Here is a 19370-nt window from a genome sequence, read left to right as displayed (position 1 = left end):
CACTTATTTGATTCACAGGGATATTGACCTAGTCCCCTGCTATGTTGCTGTAGTTTGTTGTTCTGCTAATAAACTCTATAAATTTAAAGAAGAAAATATATTAGTCCTCACTCCATCTGACACCATCAAAGAGAGAGAGAGAGAGAGAGAGAGAGAGAGAGAGAGAGAGAGAGAGAGAGAGATGATTGTTGAAGTATAAACTATGATTTTGGTTAGAACATAGAACAAAAAAAAATAGATTAGGGACCTTTAAATATGATTGAGTTACCAAAAATTTCATTGATGGCTTTATCAAAGCCAACACTATCAGCAATAAATGCTTAGTTCGATGACCATCCACAAAATTAAACTAGATGGAAATAAATTATCGCGAGCGATAAAAGAATCCATCTCCGCACGGTTTACACCCCCATCCATCACTGATTGTTTGACAGCATTACTTAATTCTGATGCTTTCTTCCTCATCTCATTTCCCTCGGGTGAAGCCATCAAAGTTCTTACAGCATTTTCAACTATTTCTGATGTAACCAATTCATCTCGACGTGCCCAATGCCTCACAATTAGGCCAATTTTTAGGAACTTAGTTACCAGCTGGGAGTTCCTTGGTTGATCTGAATGCATTGGCTAGGCTGCTATAGGAACTCCCATGGAAATACTTTCCATGCATGAATTCCATCCACAATGACTCATAAAACCACCTGTGGAAGGATGTGCCAAAATTTCCAACTGAGGTGCCCAATCTCTTACAACAATTCCTGTTCCTTTTATTCTCTCTTCATAACCTTCAGGCAGCTGAGCTCTTCTGTCTTCACCTGCAAAAATGTCACCTTTGTCAGCATCTCTGAGAACCCAAATGAACTTTTGCATGCTTTTCTCTAACCTAATGGCGAGTTCTTCGATTTCTTCATCAGACAAGGAAGTAGTTGTTCCAAAAGACACATATCACTGAGTCTATTTCTTGTTTGTCAAGCCAACCCAGGGTTTGGTGGCGTTTATTTGAGTCTTTGTTCTGCTCAATCATCAACAACGGATTGAATGGACCAATGGCCCATAGGTTTAGGCCATCATTTTCGTTGGCGACCAAATCAAGGTATAAACCTTCTATTACTCTGGATGAATTGTAAAGTTCTCCAGAGCTTATTTTACCCATAAGGTGTTCTTGTTTTCTCCACCATTCCCACATCTCTGGAGTACAGCAGCTTTTGTTTACCGATGGAATGTCCTCGTATAGTTCAGTTCCAGTTTGAAAAGGCTTTCCTTTGATTTCCCATAAATATGAATACGTATGGATAGCTGACAGACTATTAAAACAGTAGCACTCAGCATTTAGAATTGATGGCACATCCTCTACTACCTAAGTCATTGTAGAATCATAAATAACAATCACTCTCCGATTATTCGCGCCTAAGAGTTGGTGTACAAGAGAGCATACTGGCTCACGGAGATGGATTGTTGCATAAAATGAAGGGATTAATTGGTTAGGAAATTTATGAGAAGCATTTGGATCTGGAGGGGGATTTTCAAAAAGCGGTGTAGGAAATTCATGAAAATGTAGGTTTTTAGCTGTAAGAGGGTCGAAACCATGGATACGAAACTTAGCCTGGCGAATATGAGTGGTTGCTCCAACATAGTGTACTGGGATATTATATGAGGAGATAAGCCTAGAGAGGTGGAGTAGCTGGTTGTGATGGCCTTGTGATGGAAGTGGCACCATAATCACAGCCACTTGTGCATCTTGAACACCCTTTTTGCCATCGCTTTTCGTGGGGTAGTTCTCAGCCATTAGGAAATGTTTAGAAATTTTGCAATTTGATGAGTATCTGCAGTTGAGTGCCCTGAGTTAGATGTAGTGAAAAACATAGATGTCGTATAAGGATTATGTCTAATGCATGAATCCAACAACAACTTGTATTAGCCGGCCGGCTGCTAAGATGCTTAATTGTTAATGGTTCATGCAAAACATGTACTGTAGCTAAAAAGATATCGAAAAAGTTTAACATCTCTTATTTAACATGTTGCTGCAAAATATATTACTTAAAGTAGTCACAATCAGTTCGTTTGTTTTCTCTCAATAAAACCAACAGAACTGGTTGAGTTTTATATAAGACGATGGAGAAAAAATCATCAGCAAAGGCAGCTAGGCCAACCCTCCATAAAAATATAATTGGAAGGAAAAAAATGCAAACCCCACCTAAGTAAAAGAGAGAGTTGTCATTGTGATCTCAGTCGAATTTACATCCTCCTCATCATCATTGTAAGAAGCAAATATGTTAATTTCAAGTCTAAGAATCACATGACAAGTCTGTGCCTCAAAGCAATATCAATATTAGTTTTGTGGTCCTTATAAACCCCACAACTTCAGATTCTTCTATTGAGGACAAAATACTAGGAGTATTCTGCATGTTGGACAGTTGCAGTAGCTTGCTTCATTATTTGAACAGACACCAGGCCTCATCTAGTTGTTCTAACCAGTAATTTGCTTTTTCTGCAGACTTAGCAGATATACCCACTTCATTACCAGATTTAATAGGATCCTAACCGCAGTCTCATTCTCTTTTGCTTTTAAAATTTTCGAAACACCAACTTAGTCATACAGAATTATCTCAAGTTAGCACAAGAGTTTAATGCCCTAATGTACTCAAAGAAAAAAACACATAAAGCATTGAAGTGGAATATTTTTTAACTCTGGTAGAACAAGGAGAAACTGATGTCGGGATGATCTGTATTCAGCATTTTACTTGGCGAATAGAGATTGAATAGTCACAAGAGCAATTTCCCCTTACATTCTTTTTTAGTACCCACTATGTGCAGGCACTTAAAAAAGGATAATTTGTGCTCAATTGCCAAAATTTGAAGTTTCATTTCCAAATAATAAAAAAATAAAAAAAATCAGTCTAACAAAAGTTTTTTTCCCAGGAAGTTAACCAGACGAGATATCATATAAAATGAAGACCAGGTTCATATTGTAAATATGACATGAGGTGAAAACAAAATTCATACACCTTCTTTGCTGCTTCAAAGGTTCATGATTCTGCTATATAGTTATATTGTCTTTTTATACCAAAAGCTAACACTACCATTGTTACGTATCTATTTACCATTTAATATGTTCCACCTCTGCAGATTTATCTTTTCCGGTAATTTAGCTAGTTTTTAGCATGTAAGGCACAAAAGATTAAAAAATTCTTAGCAATCTTACTTGGTCAAAATATTGAAGACTTTCATTAGTCACCCACTAATTTGAAAATATATGTTCTCCTCTATTTGGAACAAATGCGAGGACCTTTAGTCACAGGTAGCATTTAGTTTTTACACATAATGAATCTGAAATAAGCATCTGCAGATCAAAATAGATACAAGCAGAGCTACCTTATGTCAAACTCGTCTGATTTTTTGACAGCTTTATAGGCCGCTTTAACTGTTTAATTTGTCACCCCAAGATTTGAAAAAAAGCGTTGCTAAAGCCTAAAGGTTAAAAGTTAGTATAGTTATCAAGTTATTAGAAACAGCACAAGTTATGATTTTTAAGGGAAACTCAATTCAGACCAACAGTGGTTAGAAGTAAAATAGTGTCTTTTTCCCCTCCTTTCAAACAATAGACCTCGCCATAAAATCCCGAGCATGTATATTTCCCATTTCCACTGGTTGACCATCTCAAGCTCTAGTTGTTTCACTAAGTGTTCTATTGCTCGGTCAATTTCCTTTACAGCTCCTTTTGCCACAGAGTAAATTTCAATTTTAAATCCAGAGTCTCTCAAGAAAGCTTATTCATATTCTAAAAGAAAAGCTACATAGAATACTGGATCTCTTCCTTATTTGTCTAGATGCACGAAAGAGTATTCTATTAATGTTGAGAAAATATTGTAAAGTACACTTAAAAAGAGTGTCTACTCCTACCAACATGTGAAGTTTTGCAGAATGTCAAATACAAGGTCACAGAATCAAAGACAAGCTCCAAAAGTCCTGGAAGAACATACAATACCATTCAGGTCACAAGTAAAAAGTTCTTGAAAGAATACACAAACAGCTTCGAATATTTTATTTCTCTAGCATAATGAACTAGTTGCTAGTAAAGGAGGACCTCCACTTTTATATTAGCAAATACAAAGAACTCATAAAAGAAAGGTTTTTATCCGTCATCATACATTCCATGGTGCGGATAGAGGGGCCAGTATGGTGGACACTAAACCCAATCGGATGATGATAGAGCATCGATATAGTCTCATATGTTGTACCACTTATGCTAATTTGATGGAAGTGTGCAACCAATTGTTCAATTCAAAAGAGAAAGTTATTGAGTAATGTGCGCGATGAAAGAATCCATCTCCCCACCATTAACTCCCCCATCCATCACTGATTGTTTGACAGCTACACTTAATTCTGATGCTCTCTTCCTCATCTCATCTCCATCAGGTGAAGCCATCAAAGTTATCACAGCATTTTCAACTATTTCTGATGTAATCAATTCATCTTGACGTGTCCAATGTCTCACATTTAGCTCAATTTTCAGAAACTTTGTTACTAGCTGAGAATTCTTTGGCTGATCTGAATGAATTGGCCAACTCCCATGGAAATGCTTTCCATGCATGAATTCCATCCGCAATGACTCATAAAACCACCTGTGGAAGGATGTGCCAAAATTTCCAACTGAGGTGCCCAATCTCTTACACTAATTCCTCTTCCTATTTTCTTTCTTCAGAACCTTCAGGCAGCTGAGCTCTCCTTTCTTCACCTGCAAAAACATCTCCTTTGTCAGCATCTCTGAGGACCCAACTGAACTTTTGCAGACTTTTCTCTAACCCGACAGCGAGTTATTCGATTTCTCCATTAGACAAGGAAGTAGTTGTTCCAAAAGACACATATATTACCGAGTTTGTTTCTTGTTTGTCAAGCCAATACAGGGTTTGATGGTGTTTATTTGAGTCTTTGTTCTGTTCAGGCAACAATGGACTGAATTGACCAAAAGCCCATAGGTTACGGCCATCATTTTCTTTGGCTACTAAATCAAGGTATAAACTTTCTATTACTCTGGATGAATTGTAAAGTTCTCCGGACCTAACTTTCCCCATGAGGGATTCTTGTTTCCTCCACAATTCCCATATCTCTGGAGTAGAGCAGCTTTCGAGTGATGGGATGTTCTCTTACAATTCAGTTCCGGCTTGGAAAGGCTTACCTTTGATTTCCCAGAACAACAAATACATATGGAAAGCTGAGATACTATTAAAAAAAGTAGCACTCAGCATTTAGGATGTCTGGCACATCCTGTACTACCCAAGTCATCATTGAATCATAAATCACTCTCCGATGATTCGCGTCTAAGAGTTGGCGTACAAGAGAGCACACTGGCTCATGGAGATGGATTGTTGCATAAAATGAAGGAACTAATTGGTTAGGAAATTTATTAGAAGCATTAGGATTTGGAGGGGGATTTTCAAAAACCGGAGAGGGAATTCATGAAAATGTAGGTTTTGTAGCTGCAATAGGGTCGAATCCATGGACACGAAACTTAGCCTGGCGAATATGAGTGGTTGCTCCTACGTAGTGTACTGGGATATTATACGAGGAGATAAGCCTAGAGAGGTGGAGTAGTTGGTTAAGATGGCCTTGTGCTGGAAGTGGGACCATAACTACAGCCACTTTTGCATCATGAACGCCGTTATTGCCATGGCTTTTCGTGGGGGCCATTGGGAAATGTTCAGAAATTTTGCTGTTTGATGAGTATCTGCAGTTTATGGAGTGCCTTGAGTTATATGTAGGTGAAAAACATAGATGCTCTTATAAGGATTATGTCTAATGCATGAATCCAACAACAACTAGTATTAGCCGGCCGGCTGCTAAGAAGCTTAATTGTTAATGGTTCATGTACAACATGTACTGTAACTAAAAAGATATCGAAAAAGTTTAACATCTCTTATTTGACATATTGCTGCAAAATATATTACTTTAAGTAGTCACAATCAGTTCCGTTGTTTTCTCACAATAAAACCAACAACAACTGGTGCAACCAATTTTCCAATTTAAAAGAGAAAATTATCGAGTAATGTGAGCGATAAAAGAATCCATCTCCACACCGTTACCTCCCCCATCCATGACTGATTTTTTGATAGCAACACTTAACTCTGATGCTCTCTTCCTCATCTCATCTCCATCAGATGAAGCGATCAAAGTTCTCACAGCATTTTCAACTATTTCTGATGTAATCAATTCATCCTGATGTGTCCAATGTCTCACGTTTAGCCCAATTTTCAGAAACTTTGTTACTAGCTGAGAATTCCTTGGCTGATCTGAATGCATTGGCCAGGCTGCTATAGGAACTCCCATGGAAATGCTTTCCATGCACGAATTCCATCCACAATGACTCATAAAACCACCTGTGGAAGGATGTGCCAAAATTTCCAACTGAGGTGCCCAATCTCTTAGAATAATTCCTCTTCCTTTTATTCTTTCTTCATAACCTTTAGGCACCTGAGCTCTCCTTTCTTCACCTGCAAAAACATCTCCTTTGTCAGCATCTCTGATGACCCAAATGAACTTTTGCAGACTTTTCTCTAACCCAATGGCGAGCTGTTCAATTTCTTCAGTCAATAATGAAGTAGATGTTCCAAAAGACACATATATCACAGAGTCTGGTTCTTGTTTGTCAAGCCAATCCAAGGTTTGGTGACGTTTATTTGAGTCTTTGTTCTGCTCAGTCAGCAACAACGGATTGAATGGACCAATAGCCCATAGGTTTAAGCCATTAATTTCTTTGGCTACTAAATCAAGGTATAAACCTTCTATTACTCTGGATGAGTTGTAAAGTTCTCCAGAGCTAATTTTCCCTTCAAGGGATACTTGTTTACTCCACAATTCCCATAACTCTGGAGAAGCAACGTTTTCGACTGATGGAATGTCCTCGAATATTTCAGTTCCAGGTTGAGAAGGCTTTCCTTTAGTAGCCCAGATCATTGAAAACGTATGGAAAGCTGAGATACTATTAAAACGGTAGCACTCAGCATTTGGAATTGCCGGTACATCCTCTACTACCCAAGTCATCATAGAATCATAAATAACAATCACTCTCCGATTGTTCGCGCCTAAGAGTTGGCGTACAAGAGAGCACACTGGCTCACGGAGATGGATTGTTGCATAAAATGAAGGGATTAAGTGGTTAGGAAATTTATTAGAAGCATTAGGATTTGGAGGGGGATTTTCAAAAGGTGGTGTAGGGAATTCATGAAAATGGAGGTTTTTAGCTGTGACAGGGTCAAAACCATGGACGCGAAACTTAGCCTGGCGAATATGAGTGGTTGCTCCAACATAGTGTACTGGGATATTATACGAGGTGATCAGCCTCGAGAGGTGGAGAAGCTGGTTGAGATGGCCTTGTGCTGAAAGGGGCACCATAACCACAGCCACTTGTGCAGCTTGAACACTTTTTTGGCCATTGCTTTTTGTTGTGTAGTTCTCAGCCATTGGGAAATGTTTAGAAAAAAATGCAGTTTTATGAGTATCTGCAGCTTCTGAAGTGTCTTGATTTATATGTTGGTGAAACATATATGCTCTTATAAGCATTATTTATAATGCATGATTCCAAATTTCCAATGACAACTAGTACTTTCTGGTGGGCTGCTAAAAACTGTCATTAATGGTTCATGAAATACATGTATTGCTAATTAGGATATCTAAATAGTTTAGCTTCTCTTATTTGATATGTTGATGCAAAGTATATCAGTTAAGAGTTATATCCTTAATTCTCTATGCTATGAATATATGCAGTGGTGAATTTAGGGGCTTTTTTTGGAGCACGTAAACACATGATCTAGTCGAAAAATTAGGTATTTTATGTATATATTTTCTAAAATTAGTATAATGCTACCTACGGGAACACATACTACAAAAGACTAAATGATGACTTTTGAAAAAATGGTGCGTAAATCACTAGATTCGCCTGAAATATATGTAGGAAAAAGGTGTTGTATGTTCACAATTCAAATACTATATATTTGGCCTGTAGCTTCTTTATTTTCAGTCTGAGTTTTGTGCTAAAGGAGACGGAAGAGTCAATATTGAATTGATTACAAACTTTTTTCTCATGTTGTTGCCGGACGGAGCTAGCATGGAAAGTAAGCTTTGATCCAAATTATGTATGTTTATTGGGAAGTACACTGAATATGTACATATAATATAACACTTCAGAACTTGCAAACTACATATCATACTTGTGCGGCAGGCTCTTCACAGTGGTCAGCATTAAAACACAAGTGTTATGTTATTTACGACTATGTTATGTTATTTACGACTATGTTCTTACTCAAATACTTTTCGTTCACTTTTATTAGGTAAATAATAAATGAGGTGCATAATTTATCAATATATCCATATTAATTGGTGCATATTTTTATTTGATTGAAAAATGAATAATTAATATATAAAAAAAAAAAGAAATTTGGTTCTTGATATGTTAAAAGTTATAAGTAAAAATGAAAATTTATTTTTTCATATTGACTAATAACTGTAAACGTTGGGAATATATTATTGGGATTTACAGGTCTAAGTTCCCACGTGACAAGCCTGGGAATCAAAGCAGTATCATTATTATTTTTGTGGCCTTTAGTACAGCTATCTTTAGAATCATTATTATTTTTGTGGCCTTTAGTACAGCTATCTTTAGAATCATTATTATTTTTGTGGCCTTTAGAATCATTATTATTTTTGTGGCCTTTAGTACAGCTATCTTTAGAATCATTATTATTTTTGTGGCCTTTAGTACAGCTATCTTTAGAATCTTCTACCGTAAGACAAAATATTAAGGGTGTGTTTGGTAAGAGGAAAAATGTTTTTCTTGAAAATAAGTGATTTTTTGCTTATTTTCTTATGTTTGGTAGATAAGCAGAAAATATTATCCCAAAAATATTTGTATAGAATGTAGGCAAATACTATGGGGGTGAAAGTGGGGGTAGGGGTGCTGGGGTGGTACCGTGGTAGGGATTTGGGCGGGGGGTGTATTAGAGGCTGAGGATGAGACAATAAGTGTGGAGTGTGGAATGTCATTTATTAAAGTTATTTTCCCTACTTTCATTTATAAAAATTATTTTCATCACTTTTGAGGAACTTATTTTTGTAAAAAAAATGAATTTTAAAAATTTGGCAGAAAGATTTTCAACCAACCCAGTATGAGAAATCCAAAAATATTTTCTAAAAAACGTTTTCCTCCTTACCAAACACACCCTATGGTCCACGAGCAGTCAAAATAGACTGCATGTTTATTGTTTTGTCATATTGAACAGTTGTCGTAGCTTTCTCCATTATTTGATGGTATAAGACACCCGTGTATCATCTAGATATTTTCACAAAAAAACGTCTAGATGTTCTCACCAATTATTTGTTTTTTGATTTTTGAGACCAACTAAGTCATACAGAATTATCTCAAGTTAAACAAGAGATTAATGCTCTAATGTACCCATAAATGAACATAAATCATTGGAGTTGATAATGTTTAGTTCGTCCTTTTCAACTCCATATATGATCTATTTTCAACGATATGATTCAAAATTTGAAGATAAAGTTTTGTGGGAGATCCACAAAAATCTCTTTAATTATGTGTTTCATGATTAAAAAAACTTAAAATTACCGGGTGTACACACCAAACCAATAAATGTAAAATATATATCTTGCATACACACTTTTAATATTTAACCATTGGTTAAGTGATATACATTTTCACTGAGACTTGTTGATTCTAACTAAGGTTAATTGTTTGGTTTAGTGTTGCAGCCTGCGGGTACATTTTTCACTTTTCATTCTTCAATTCTCTCTGTGTGTGTGTTGTGTGTTGGTTTTTTTTTTTTTTTTTTTTTGTGGGGGGGGGGGGGGAGGTGAGGTGAGGCAGAGTAATCTTCTTGTTTTACATAATTGTTTTTTTTTTCCACTCAATTAATATTAGTTTTTTAATAGTGAATTGCTGGTGTACGTATATATACAATCGAAATGGCATAGAACCCGTAGATAAATATTGTCTGGCTAAGTTTTTGTTGTTAATTGGGATTTTTGATAGACTTCTGATTATTTAGCCTTTAGAAGCAGGAATTTTGATCATGTACTATATAATTATTGGTCCACTTGTATCATGTTTTTTTTTTTTCACATTGGAAAAGTCAAGTATCATGTACTATAATGATGGTTGGCTTTTGTTTCATGTGATAGTTGTCTTCCACGAATGGTGTCATTTATGGCCAGGCCACCGCCAATTAATTTAAGACCCCATCAATTGTTTTAAGTTTCGCCACTCATTGAGTAGACAACTACTGATTTAACAACCTTTCCTTATTTGGATTTGGATTAATTGTTTATTGTGGAATTCTCAATGGTTTACTGTCCTTTATGCTGATGAAAAGAAAATTAATGGTGTTGGAAAAAGAACCATTACGAATAATACAATGAATAAAAGGCCAAGTGACAGAGAGAGGGGCAGGAGCTGGATCTTCTCAAGAAGAAACACTTATACTTCTTTTCTATCTGTCTTTAAGTCTTGATTTAAAAAAAGAAAAAAAAAGAGTTATTCGATATTTGCGCTGGTGGAAGATAACAGATACCTTGTGAAATTGTTCGAGATACGTACAATTTGACTCCAAGCACCACGGTTATAAAAAAAAAAAAAAAAAAAAAAAAAGATTTCATATGTGAGTATCTTATGGTTATGGCATTAGCATAATTTTAAAAGAAAATATTCTTTTTTAAAATGTCTCAAATTGGTTCCTTAAAAACAATATCTTTAGGTATTGATGAGATATATGATCACCAAAAAGTGGTTCTTATACTTTCAAGAACTCGTTACATGATTAAGCATAATTCAGTCATGTTGTGATTGAAATAGTGTGGTGAATATTCATAAATGATAATATGTTAGAGATAACATGTTCCATAATTTCATGTCACAATATTTTTTTTTTTTTTTGAAGTAGAAACATTTGAAAAGAGGTTATAGGGAATATGATAAATTGATTTCATGCCTTCTTATGGTTGAGCAAAAAATACGAATCATTATTAAAAAATCACACAGCATGACTGGTTGACTGGACAGTTTATATGTCATTCTTTTGAGTGAATCCAATAACTTCTAATAAATGTTGTAGATACAGATCTATTCCCCAAAGTAAAATGTGACGAGTTTATCTAGTATTCGACTCAACAAATTCAATAAGATGCTTAGTTGGTTTAAAAAAGATGATGAACAAGTGATGAGTTAGAGTTTGGAAACTACATTTTCATGTCAATCTCAGTCCAGAAAAACACATCTATGAAGAAGAGTGTCAGTTAAGAAAAAGCATTTACAACTTGCAATTTTAACATAAAGATCTATCCTAACACTTATCTGTTGAATGAGAGCTAATAATTTAATGTGTGTTAGCCCACATCTTTGGGATATAAGAAGCTCCCCTCCAGTTAGATACAGAACATTCTTGAAGCCATTTATAAAGAGTTAGTCACTTCTTTGACATGGTTAGCTTAACACATCAAGGACTGCTGAGGTTTTTTAGGTCCTGACCCTGTGCATACCAATTTGGTATAATCTTTGAGAGATGTGGGTATAGATCCTTGAATGAATTCCGGATCGTACCTTCAGCAACTCCAGTTGCAAGTGACACATCTGCATTCATGTAGTTTTTTACATGACATATCGGATACTCAATATGCATATGCTTCACAATACAAATGGGTGGTGTTCACCTCCAATGCTCAATTCAAATCATCATAGAGAACATAAGATAATCTAAAGTGTCTAGGATAATGTAGCAACATAAAGATGTATAGGATTTGAGGATGATATTCAGCACTAGAAAGACGAAGGGAATATTCCTAAATATGTCTTAGCTCTTCTTTTATGCAATTCTTATCAAGGAAGGAATTGGTTTCTAATTATTCATGCCAGGATAAAAGATAAAGAGAATAATCGTAGTCTCTCGTTACCTTTAACTGGCTTCTTTTCATCTGAAAGCTGAGTGACTATGTAGATAACTGCTGCAGCAATAGAAATGGGACTTCTCCTGCAATAATGAGAGTAAAACAATTTGATCTATCCTGTTGGTATGAACTGATTGTTCAAGCATTTAGGAAACTGAACAAGTACCATGACCAGCACTGTGAAAGCTGTCAAGCAGTGTTAAGTGATAATTGTATCTCAAGAAGAAAAAACAGATGCATAAAATTCCTCATTTTAGTGGAAGAATAAAAAAAATCAGTAATTTGTAAGAAGCTACATAATAAAAACCATGCCTCAGTCTCAAGCTAGTTGAGTTCAGCTATACGAACCCTTAAAAACATAGGTCTCAGAATTGGTATTCAGGAAGAAGAATCATTCTGTAATCCTGGACTTCTTAATAAAAGTTACACCAGGAATTCTTTACTTAATACTTCAAGATCCAATGTCATGCTTCATGCAACAATCAATCGCAAAAAAAGTCTGTGGATTCATATCTTAGCAACAAGGCATTTTGCTTCAGAAAAGGAACCAATTGTCTCTCTCTTGACCCTTTAGATGTCTACTCACGAAATTACACAACAGAATTTGACTAAAAAGAATTCCAAGATAAAGAATTAACCTAAGTCCACAATGCGGCAAGAGCCTCCAAATTCTAGAGCACAATCATATTGATAATACTTAGTATTTCTGACCTTATTGCATTCACCGAATTAACTGCAACAAAATTATATGAACACCTCCAACACCCCCCCCCCCCCCCCCCCTTCTCCCCCAAACCACCCAAAGGAAAAATATTGCATGGCTTAGTTTAACCAAATCAAATCACTTATAAAGTACACCTATGGTACATCTTTTCCAATAATAATAATTTCAACGTTTGTCAAATTGGTATTGGAGAATGACTCCGAGAAGACTATACCAATAACATTTCCCCCAGTATTCCCTCTCTTTATAATGTAAAGGGGATATCAAACAGCCAGCAGAGTACTGGAACAAATATATGGGGTAAGACACATGTCTTCAGATTACTTCCCTCATTCACCCACTAATTTGAAAATATATGTTCCACTATTTGGAACAGCTGAGATCAACTTTAGTGAAGCATTTAGTTTGAACACTTAATAAATCTGAACTAAGCCTCTGTGGATCAACATAAATACAAGCAGAGCTACCTTATGTCAAACTCTTCTGATTTTTTGACTGCTTCTTGAGCGGCTTTAACTGTTTGATTTGTCATCCCAAGATTTGAACAAAAGCGTCGCTAAAGTTTAAAAGCATGTGTCAGTAACCAAGTTATGAGAAACAACAAAAGTTCTGAAGGAAATTCAATTTAGAAAAATACTCCCTCCAGATCAAAAAAAGAGTCCACTTAGCCTTTTTTCTTGGATAAAAAAAAAGAGCCCACTCAGCAAATCAAGAAAGAATTAACCTTGTTTTTTCATATTTGCCCCAATTAAGTGTTATATGATCAAATCCCAATGCCTATTTAATTAGGGGTAGTTTAGTCAAATTACCTATTTTTGTCTAGGAGTTAGTATTTTCTTAAGGGGTGTGCAAATGGCTAAGTGGACTCTTTTTTTGATCCGGAGGGAGTAGTAGTTAGAAGGAGAATATTGTCTTTTTCCCCTCTTTTAAAACAATAAACCTCACCATGAAATCTCCAGCATGTATAGTTCCCATTTCCACTGATTGACCCATCTCGAGCTCTAGTTGTTTCACTATGTATTCCTTTGCTCGGCCAATTTCCTTCTTTGTAGCCCCATTCGCAACAGAGCAAATTTCTATTTCCAATCCACAGTTTCAAGAAAGCTCATTCATATTGGAAGTTAAATCAGGACACCGAAATGACAAAAAGTCTTAGGCTGTACCCTTCACAGTACGAGGCTTGTCTTCTTGTCGACAAGCAATATATAGGCAAGCAGCCAATATAGCATCCTGGTTCCTTCCTCTACTAGATTTTTGATCTTCTACCTTCTTGTATATCTCATTAGCTCGGTCCTTTGAACAGAATGTAAACCATTATAATGATATACTGAACAAAATTATTTGTGGCTTTTAGTGTCAACTATCAAATTACTTTACATGAAGTATAGCAACATCTTCAAGTTCATCTTTCAAAAGAAAAATAACATAGAGTACTTGGGCTGTTCCTGATTTTTTAGATGTTAAAAGAGAATATCCTAATAATGTTGATAAAACAGTACTGTGAAGTACACTAACAAAAATTGTCAATTCCTACCATGAGAAGCCTGGCAGAATATCAAATACAAAGTCACAGGACCAAAAATAAGCTCCAAGTTCTAGATGAACATACAATACCAGTCAGGTCACAAGCAAAAATTTCTGAAAAGATACACAAACAGCTTCCAATATTTTATCTCTGGCCAAATGAATCAGTAGCTAGTAAAAGGAGAACCTCCACATATATATTAGCAAATAAAAAAAAACTCATTAAGGAGAGGTTCTCCTCTTTCATCAATGTTGCACATAGAGGGGGCCCAGGAGGTTGCACACTACACGCATTAACATTATCGAATACTGCTTATCCAGCTGTGTGGTAAAAACGAGCAAATGAATCAGGCAGTCTTATTTAAAAGAGAGAGCATGAATCCTCATACCAATTGAATATAATTGGAAAGAAAAAGCAATTGTCCACTTTTTAGCACATTTACATGTATCTGTACATACTTCCTGACATCTGAATGTCATTGATTGAAAATGAGTATCAGGAGGAGAAACATACCTTTATGGTTGCAACCAGGCCCAACCTGAAACAGATATAATTGCATCAGCCATATCTCTTGGAATACTAGTTCAGCTTAAGTCAACAGAATAAGGAGCCATACCACACACATACTGAAAACAAATATTACACGTTTCACATTAAAAGTTCATTTGGTTCTAATAGGATAACGTAACAGAAAGAGACTGTAACGAACACCTATATAGAAAGAATACCACAACCAAGAGCACTGTGAAAAGAATAATTTGAAATTCCCGACCTACTCAATTACTTGACAGCAAAAAGTGAATGCTGTAATCCATTATATTGACTAAAGTAGTTACCTAGAAGAATAGAATGGCTAGAAAAACAGAATCACAACAAAATCATGTCCTCTATGGTCATTGTTCTGGGTGCACCGAAACAAGTTTTCAGGTGAAAAATGGATGATGCTTCCAGCCACATAAGGCAATGCAACAATACATTAAGGCGTGGACAGAAATTTCCCCAATAGTGTAAGGATAGGAGACCCTGTATGACTTGAGCCATGCGAGGTCTTGACAATTCCAAAACCAAGCAAAGGCCTTCAATCTTTTTCGTTTTTTTTTTTTTCGATAATGTGAAAGTCTCAAAGGCCTTCAATCTTTTAATCACAGAATTGTTGTAGCTAGCCAATTATTTTCTTTTTGTAGTCCATTGGATACACATGCATCTTGCCTTATCAGAGGTATCTAAACTAATTTTTCCATAGCATAAAAAAGTTTAATTGTTTGTCTAAAAGAGATGAATCTAAAACTTTTTTTCTTATTTTAATAGACCATAACACTATTGTAAGGCAATGCAATGACTTTGGACTAAACATCTGTAATTCCTACACTACAATGTGGCATCAAAACACAAAAAAACAGATCACTTTCAAACCAAGGCGAATATACAGCACATGCATAAAAACCCAAGTCACTACAAAAAAAGGTCCTAAGCTAACACTTCAATTTCCACTTTCAACTGAAAAGTACAGTATTTGCTTCTTCAATTACCAGTATTTCGGAATCAAAATGCTAACCCTTTTGTTTAATACATTTCATTTTCATTTCATCTGGCTGTCATTATCTTGTCTATAGTTTCAGTTTGTAAATTGCTCAATAATGGTCCAGCCTGAACTAATGCAAATTTTGCAATTTTCATGCTTTTGCTAACTTGGCATGGTAGTCCTAGCTAACAACCATAGTCAACCTTAAGGATTTTTCAAGCAATCAAGAGTACATTGCATATACCACTATGAACATTCACCTCATCAAGAAGATCAATAAATGCACAATCTACACATATGCTTACCCTGCTACTAAGGCCAATAAAGAAAAGGAAATAAGCACCTCAGCCTATAATATTCACACTGTACCACAACTTAAGCCACTTGTAGCAAGACAATAAGGTTGAGAAACCAGTAAAGATGCAACCTTTGCTCACACTAACTATGCTATCATCACCATTTTCAACAGTAATCAATCGAGGAAATACAATTTTTACCAAGACAGTCAACAATTACTGCTCCCAGCTCAGCACTTGAGTTCCCAGGCAGAAACTTAAACCAAGACAAGCAATAGAGAGGGAAAAGAACACCAACTCAATCAGTAATTTTACTCCAACAAATTTCCGCTCACCTAGCTCACCTGCATTAGGTGTTTGCACCTAGCCAATACATACATGACATCTTTTATAACTTAATTCACATAACCATGACTAATAAATATACTTTCTCTCATTAATTTATGACTCCAAATACAGAGTATGGATAAGTTACTCCTTCACCCCTTATCCCACCTTCGCCTCGAAAAATAATGATTTTCCCATAACAAAATCCACCCTTTACACCAAAACATTAAAAAAATCAGAAAAATAAAGAGAAATTGACATAAATAGCCACCTACCAAAATTATAGCCGGCAAATGTATATCTTTTGTATATTAATGTATAATATACATAAACTATACAATTTTGTTACCTAATAGTGCAGTAGTATTATTTTTGTATATTTGGCTAGTGAATGTAATTATTTTGGGCCAAATGTGTAACTTGCCCAAAAATAAAGAGAAGGAAGACTGCAAGGTACCTATTAGACATGACACCAATAGCTTTGAAAGCCAATGAATACAGCACATCTTTTATAACTTAAATCACATAACCATGATTAATAAATATACCTCCTCTGTTAACTAGTTACTCCTAAGGAAAAATTAGATAATTTGGTGCAAATACAGATAGTCACATTCCCACAAAAAATCATAACCCCAAAACATCCACCCTTTACACCAAAAAACAAAACCAAAAAGAGGAATTTTTTCATTTCTGGCCCGTCGACCCAAATTAATTACGAGAGCTAGTCAGAATATACAATACATATACACTTCTTATGTATACTATATGTATACAATAAGTATATCATATGTATAGTTGGGTGAAAATGTTTTCTTTCATCACCAAACTTCAATTTTTTTTTTCTAAATAAATTGCATGTCCAGACACAACTTCAACTTTCAAAAACTATTTTTCAACACAACTTCAAAAACTCTTTTTTTCAAGTTCCAACCAAATCTATGTCCAAAAACGCTACTTAGTTAATTCGGTGCAAATATAGCATACGGACAGGTTTTTCCTTCACCCCTTATCCCACATTCCCAGAAAAATCAGAGAAAACCCATATCAAAAATCCACCCCTTACACCAAAAACCGAAAAAAAAAAAAAAAACAGAACACAGAAAATGAAGTGAAGGAACATTGTAAGGTAGTACCTATCAGACATGACACCAATGGCTTTAAAAGCCAAGATAAGAGATCGATCAGCATTCGACCCGCGATTCTGCCATCGTCCTAAAGACGACGTCAAGAAATCACTAGTAGTTCCATTTGGTTTAGAGATCACAGTAGATAAACCACCATCAGATAGCAAAGGATTAGTAGGTCCACCAACTCGAACCGGATCATTATCACCTGACTCATTAGCAAATGTTCTCCATTCAGATGTTTCATCAATTGAATGTGATTCCAAAACTAATCCACACTCTGAACATACCATATCACCTGCATGTTTAAGGTTCTTTTCTTAGTATTAATAAAAAAGGCCACTGGTAAATACCTTAATGGTCCAATACAACAACATATCCATGAGCGATGGCGGATTTTAAATTTTCATTAAGGGGGTTCAAGAATATGAAGAAATAAATACACGAAGAAGTCAAGGGGTTCGACATCTACTGTATATACATAAAAATAATATAATTTTCCGTCGAAGGGGGGCCGGATGAACCCCTCAACACTACCTAGCTCCGCCCACTTCTAATCCGGGGGTAAGATATCACACCTTACAAGAATTTGACGAAAGTGGGGTCTGAGAGTGTAAAATTATATATATATATATATATATATAATAGGGGTGGAGAGGTTATTTCCAATAAACACTCGACTCGAAAGAAAAGACAGTTATGTGACACAAATATCAAGGTAAAAAGCATGGCATCAAGAGAAAAAAAACAGCGGTCCAATATTCGCTTTAAAAAATATATCATATCACCTGCTGAATGATCAAATACAACTTCTGTGCTCTTTTTACAGTCTGAACAGTATGCATCCATAATCAAGAAAATATGCAATAGTAGTATTAGTAGTGGGAGTAATTCTTTGAAGAATGATTTTTTTTCTGTAAAAAATGTATATTTTTTTTCCACAAATATGGAATTAGAAATGTGGTTAGTTGTGATATTGGATGCAAAATGAAGGAATTTATCATTCAGTTATTGTGAAGAAAAGAGGAATATATAGTTGGGCGAAGGAAGTGGCGGGGGAAAGGGTGTCAGAGTAGGAAAGTCATGCGGGTCTTGTGCTTCTTTTTTCAGTTTTTTTTTTTTTTTTTAATTGACAAAAGAAAGAAATTGTTGCATTTTTTGTCAGTGTAAATAAGTTAACCAGTTAAAATATATACATTAGCTTCAATAAGTTGTAAAACCTCAAGCATGTTTCAATTGATGTTGATGTATATAATTAAAAGAGGTGTAGTAACATATATTATATAGTTAACTTATCTATGTTATAGGCGCTTGAGAACACGCGCATGCAAAAGCTTTAATTTCCAAAAATTTGAGGTGGAAGTGTCTAGAATGAACACTTTATTATGTATTTAGTTGCTCAATTGGAATAAATCGTAATTCGAATGTCCAGATGAAATTTACTGACAAATTTAAGGGGTTATTTATATATTCTACTTTAATTTTATATAACAACATATATACATGTATAACGTGTGTTTGTGGTTCGACTTCAAAGTAATGAGTGTGATCATATTTGTTTGTATCGTACAGATTCGTCAACGAAATTCTAATTTTGAATATATTGTTGGAAAGTATATATATGAAATGCTATACATAGCGTTTTACCACCTCCTGTATATACATACAACTTTGACAAATGTTTGCTCTAACAGCTTAAGATACATTTTGGAAACTTTGGTATAATATTAATAAAGGGCTTATATTATCTCTCGCTTGCTCATTACATTTCTACCATGAGATTACTTTTAGGACTTAAAACTCGTGACTTGTATATCATCAGAGGAGCAACTTTATTATTGCATTAAGACTACAACAAAATTGATAAAATTATGGCAAATATCTTTGTGGTCTGATAAGTCAATCG

At 35.3% G+C, this 19370-nt stretch overlaps 1 protein-coding gene, 1 long non-coding RNA gene and 2 pseudogenes across 2 annotated transcripts; 1 reads left to right on the top strand and 3 right to left on the bottom strand.

Moving 5' to 3' along the window:
• Nucleotides 1-266: 266 nt before the first annotated feature.
• LOC132049117 (zeatin O-glucosyltransferase-like) lies at nt 267-1822 on the bottom strand (annotated as a pseudogene).
• Nucleotides 1823-4013: 2191 nt separating this feature from the next.
• Nucleotides 4014-7572, bottom strand: LOC132049119 (uncharacterized; annotated as a pseudogene).
• Nucleotides 7573-11209: 3637 nt separating this feature from the next.
• On the bottom strand, nt 11210-18526 carry LOC132049115 (transcription initiation factor IIB-2). The gene is made up of 8 exons (XM_059439786.1): nt 18253-18526; nt 17474-17762; nt 14706-14730; nt 13831-13960; nt 13613-13743; nt 13135-13223; nt 11950-12026; nt 11210-11629 (listed from the first exon to the last, which is right to left on the bottom strand). The coding sequence occupies exons 1-8, from the start codon at nt 18311-18313 to the stop codon at nt 11496-11498; spliced, it is 936 nt and encodes a 311-aa protein (XP_059295769.1). The 5' UTR covers nt 18314-18526; the 3' UTR covers nt 11210-11495.
• Nucleotides 14737-15579, top strand: LOC132049116 (uncharacterized). Its single transcript, XR_009413052.1, has 2 exons — nt 14737-15074; nt 15262-15579. It is a non-coding gene; the product is annotated as an uncharacterized LOC132049116 (long non-coding RNA).
• Nucleotides 18527-19370: the final 844 nt, after the last annotated feature.

Source organism: Lycium ferocissimum, chromosome 3, assembly GCF_029784015.1.
Source record: "Lycium ferocissimum isolate CSIRO_LF1 chromosome 3, AGI_CSIRO_Lferr_CH_V1, whole genome shotgun sequence".
NCBI lineage: Eukaryota > Viridiplantae > Streptophyta > Magnoliopsida > Solanales > Solanaceae > Lycium > Lycium ferocissimum.
Note: the sequence above shows the minus strand (reverse complement) of the source record. Positions and strands in the feature narration are given on the sequence as shown.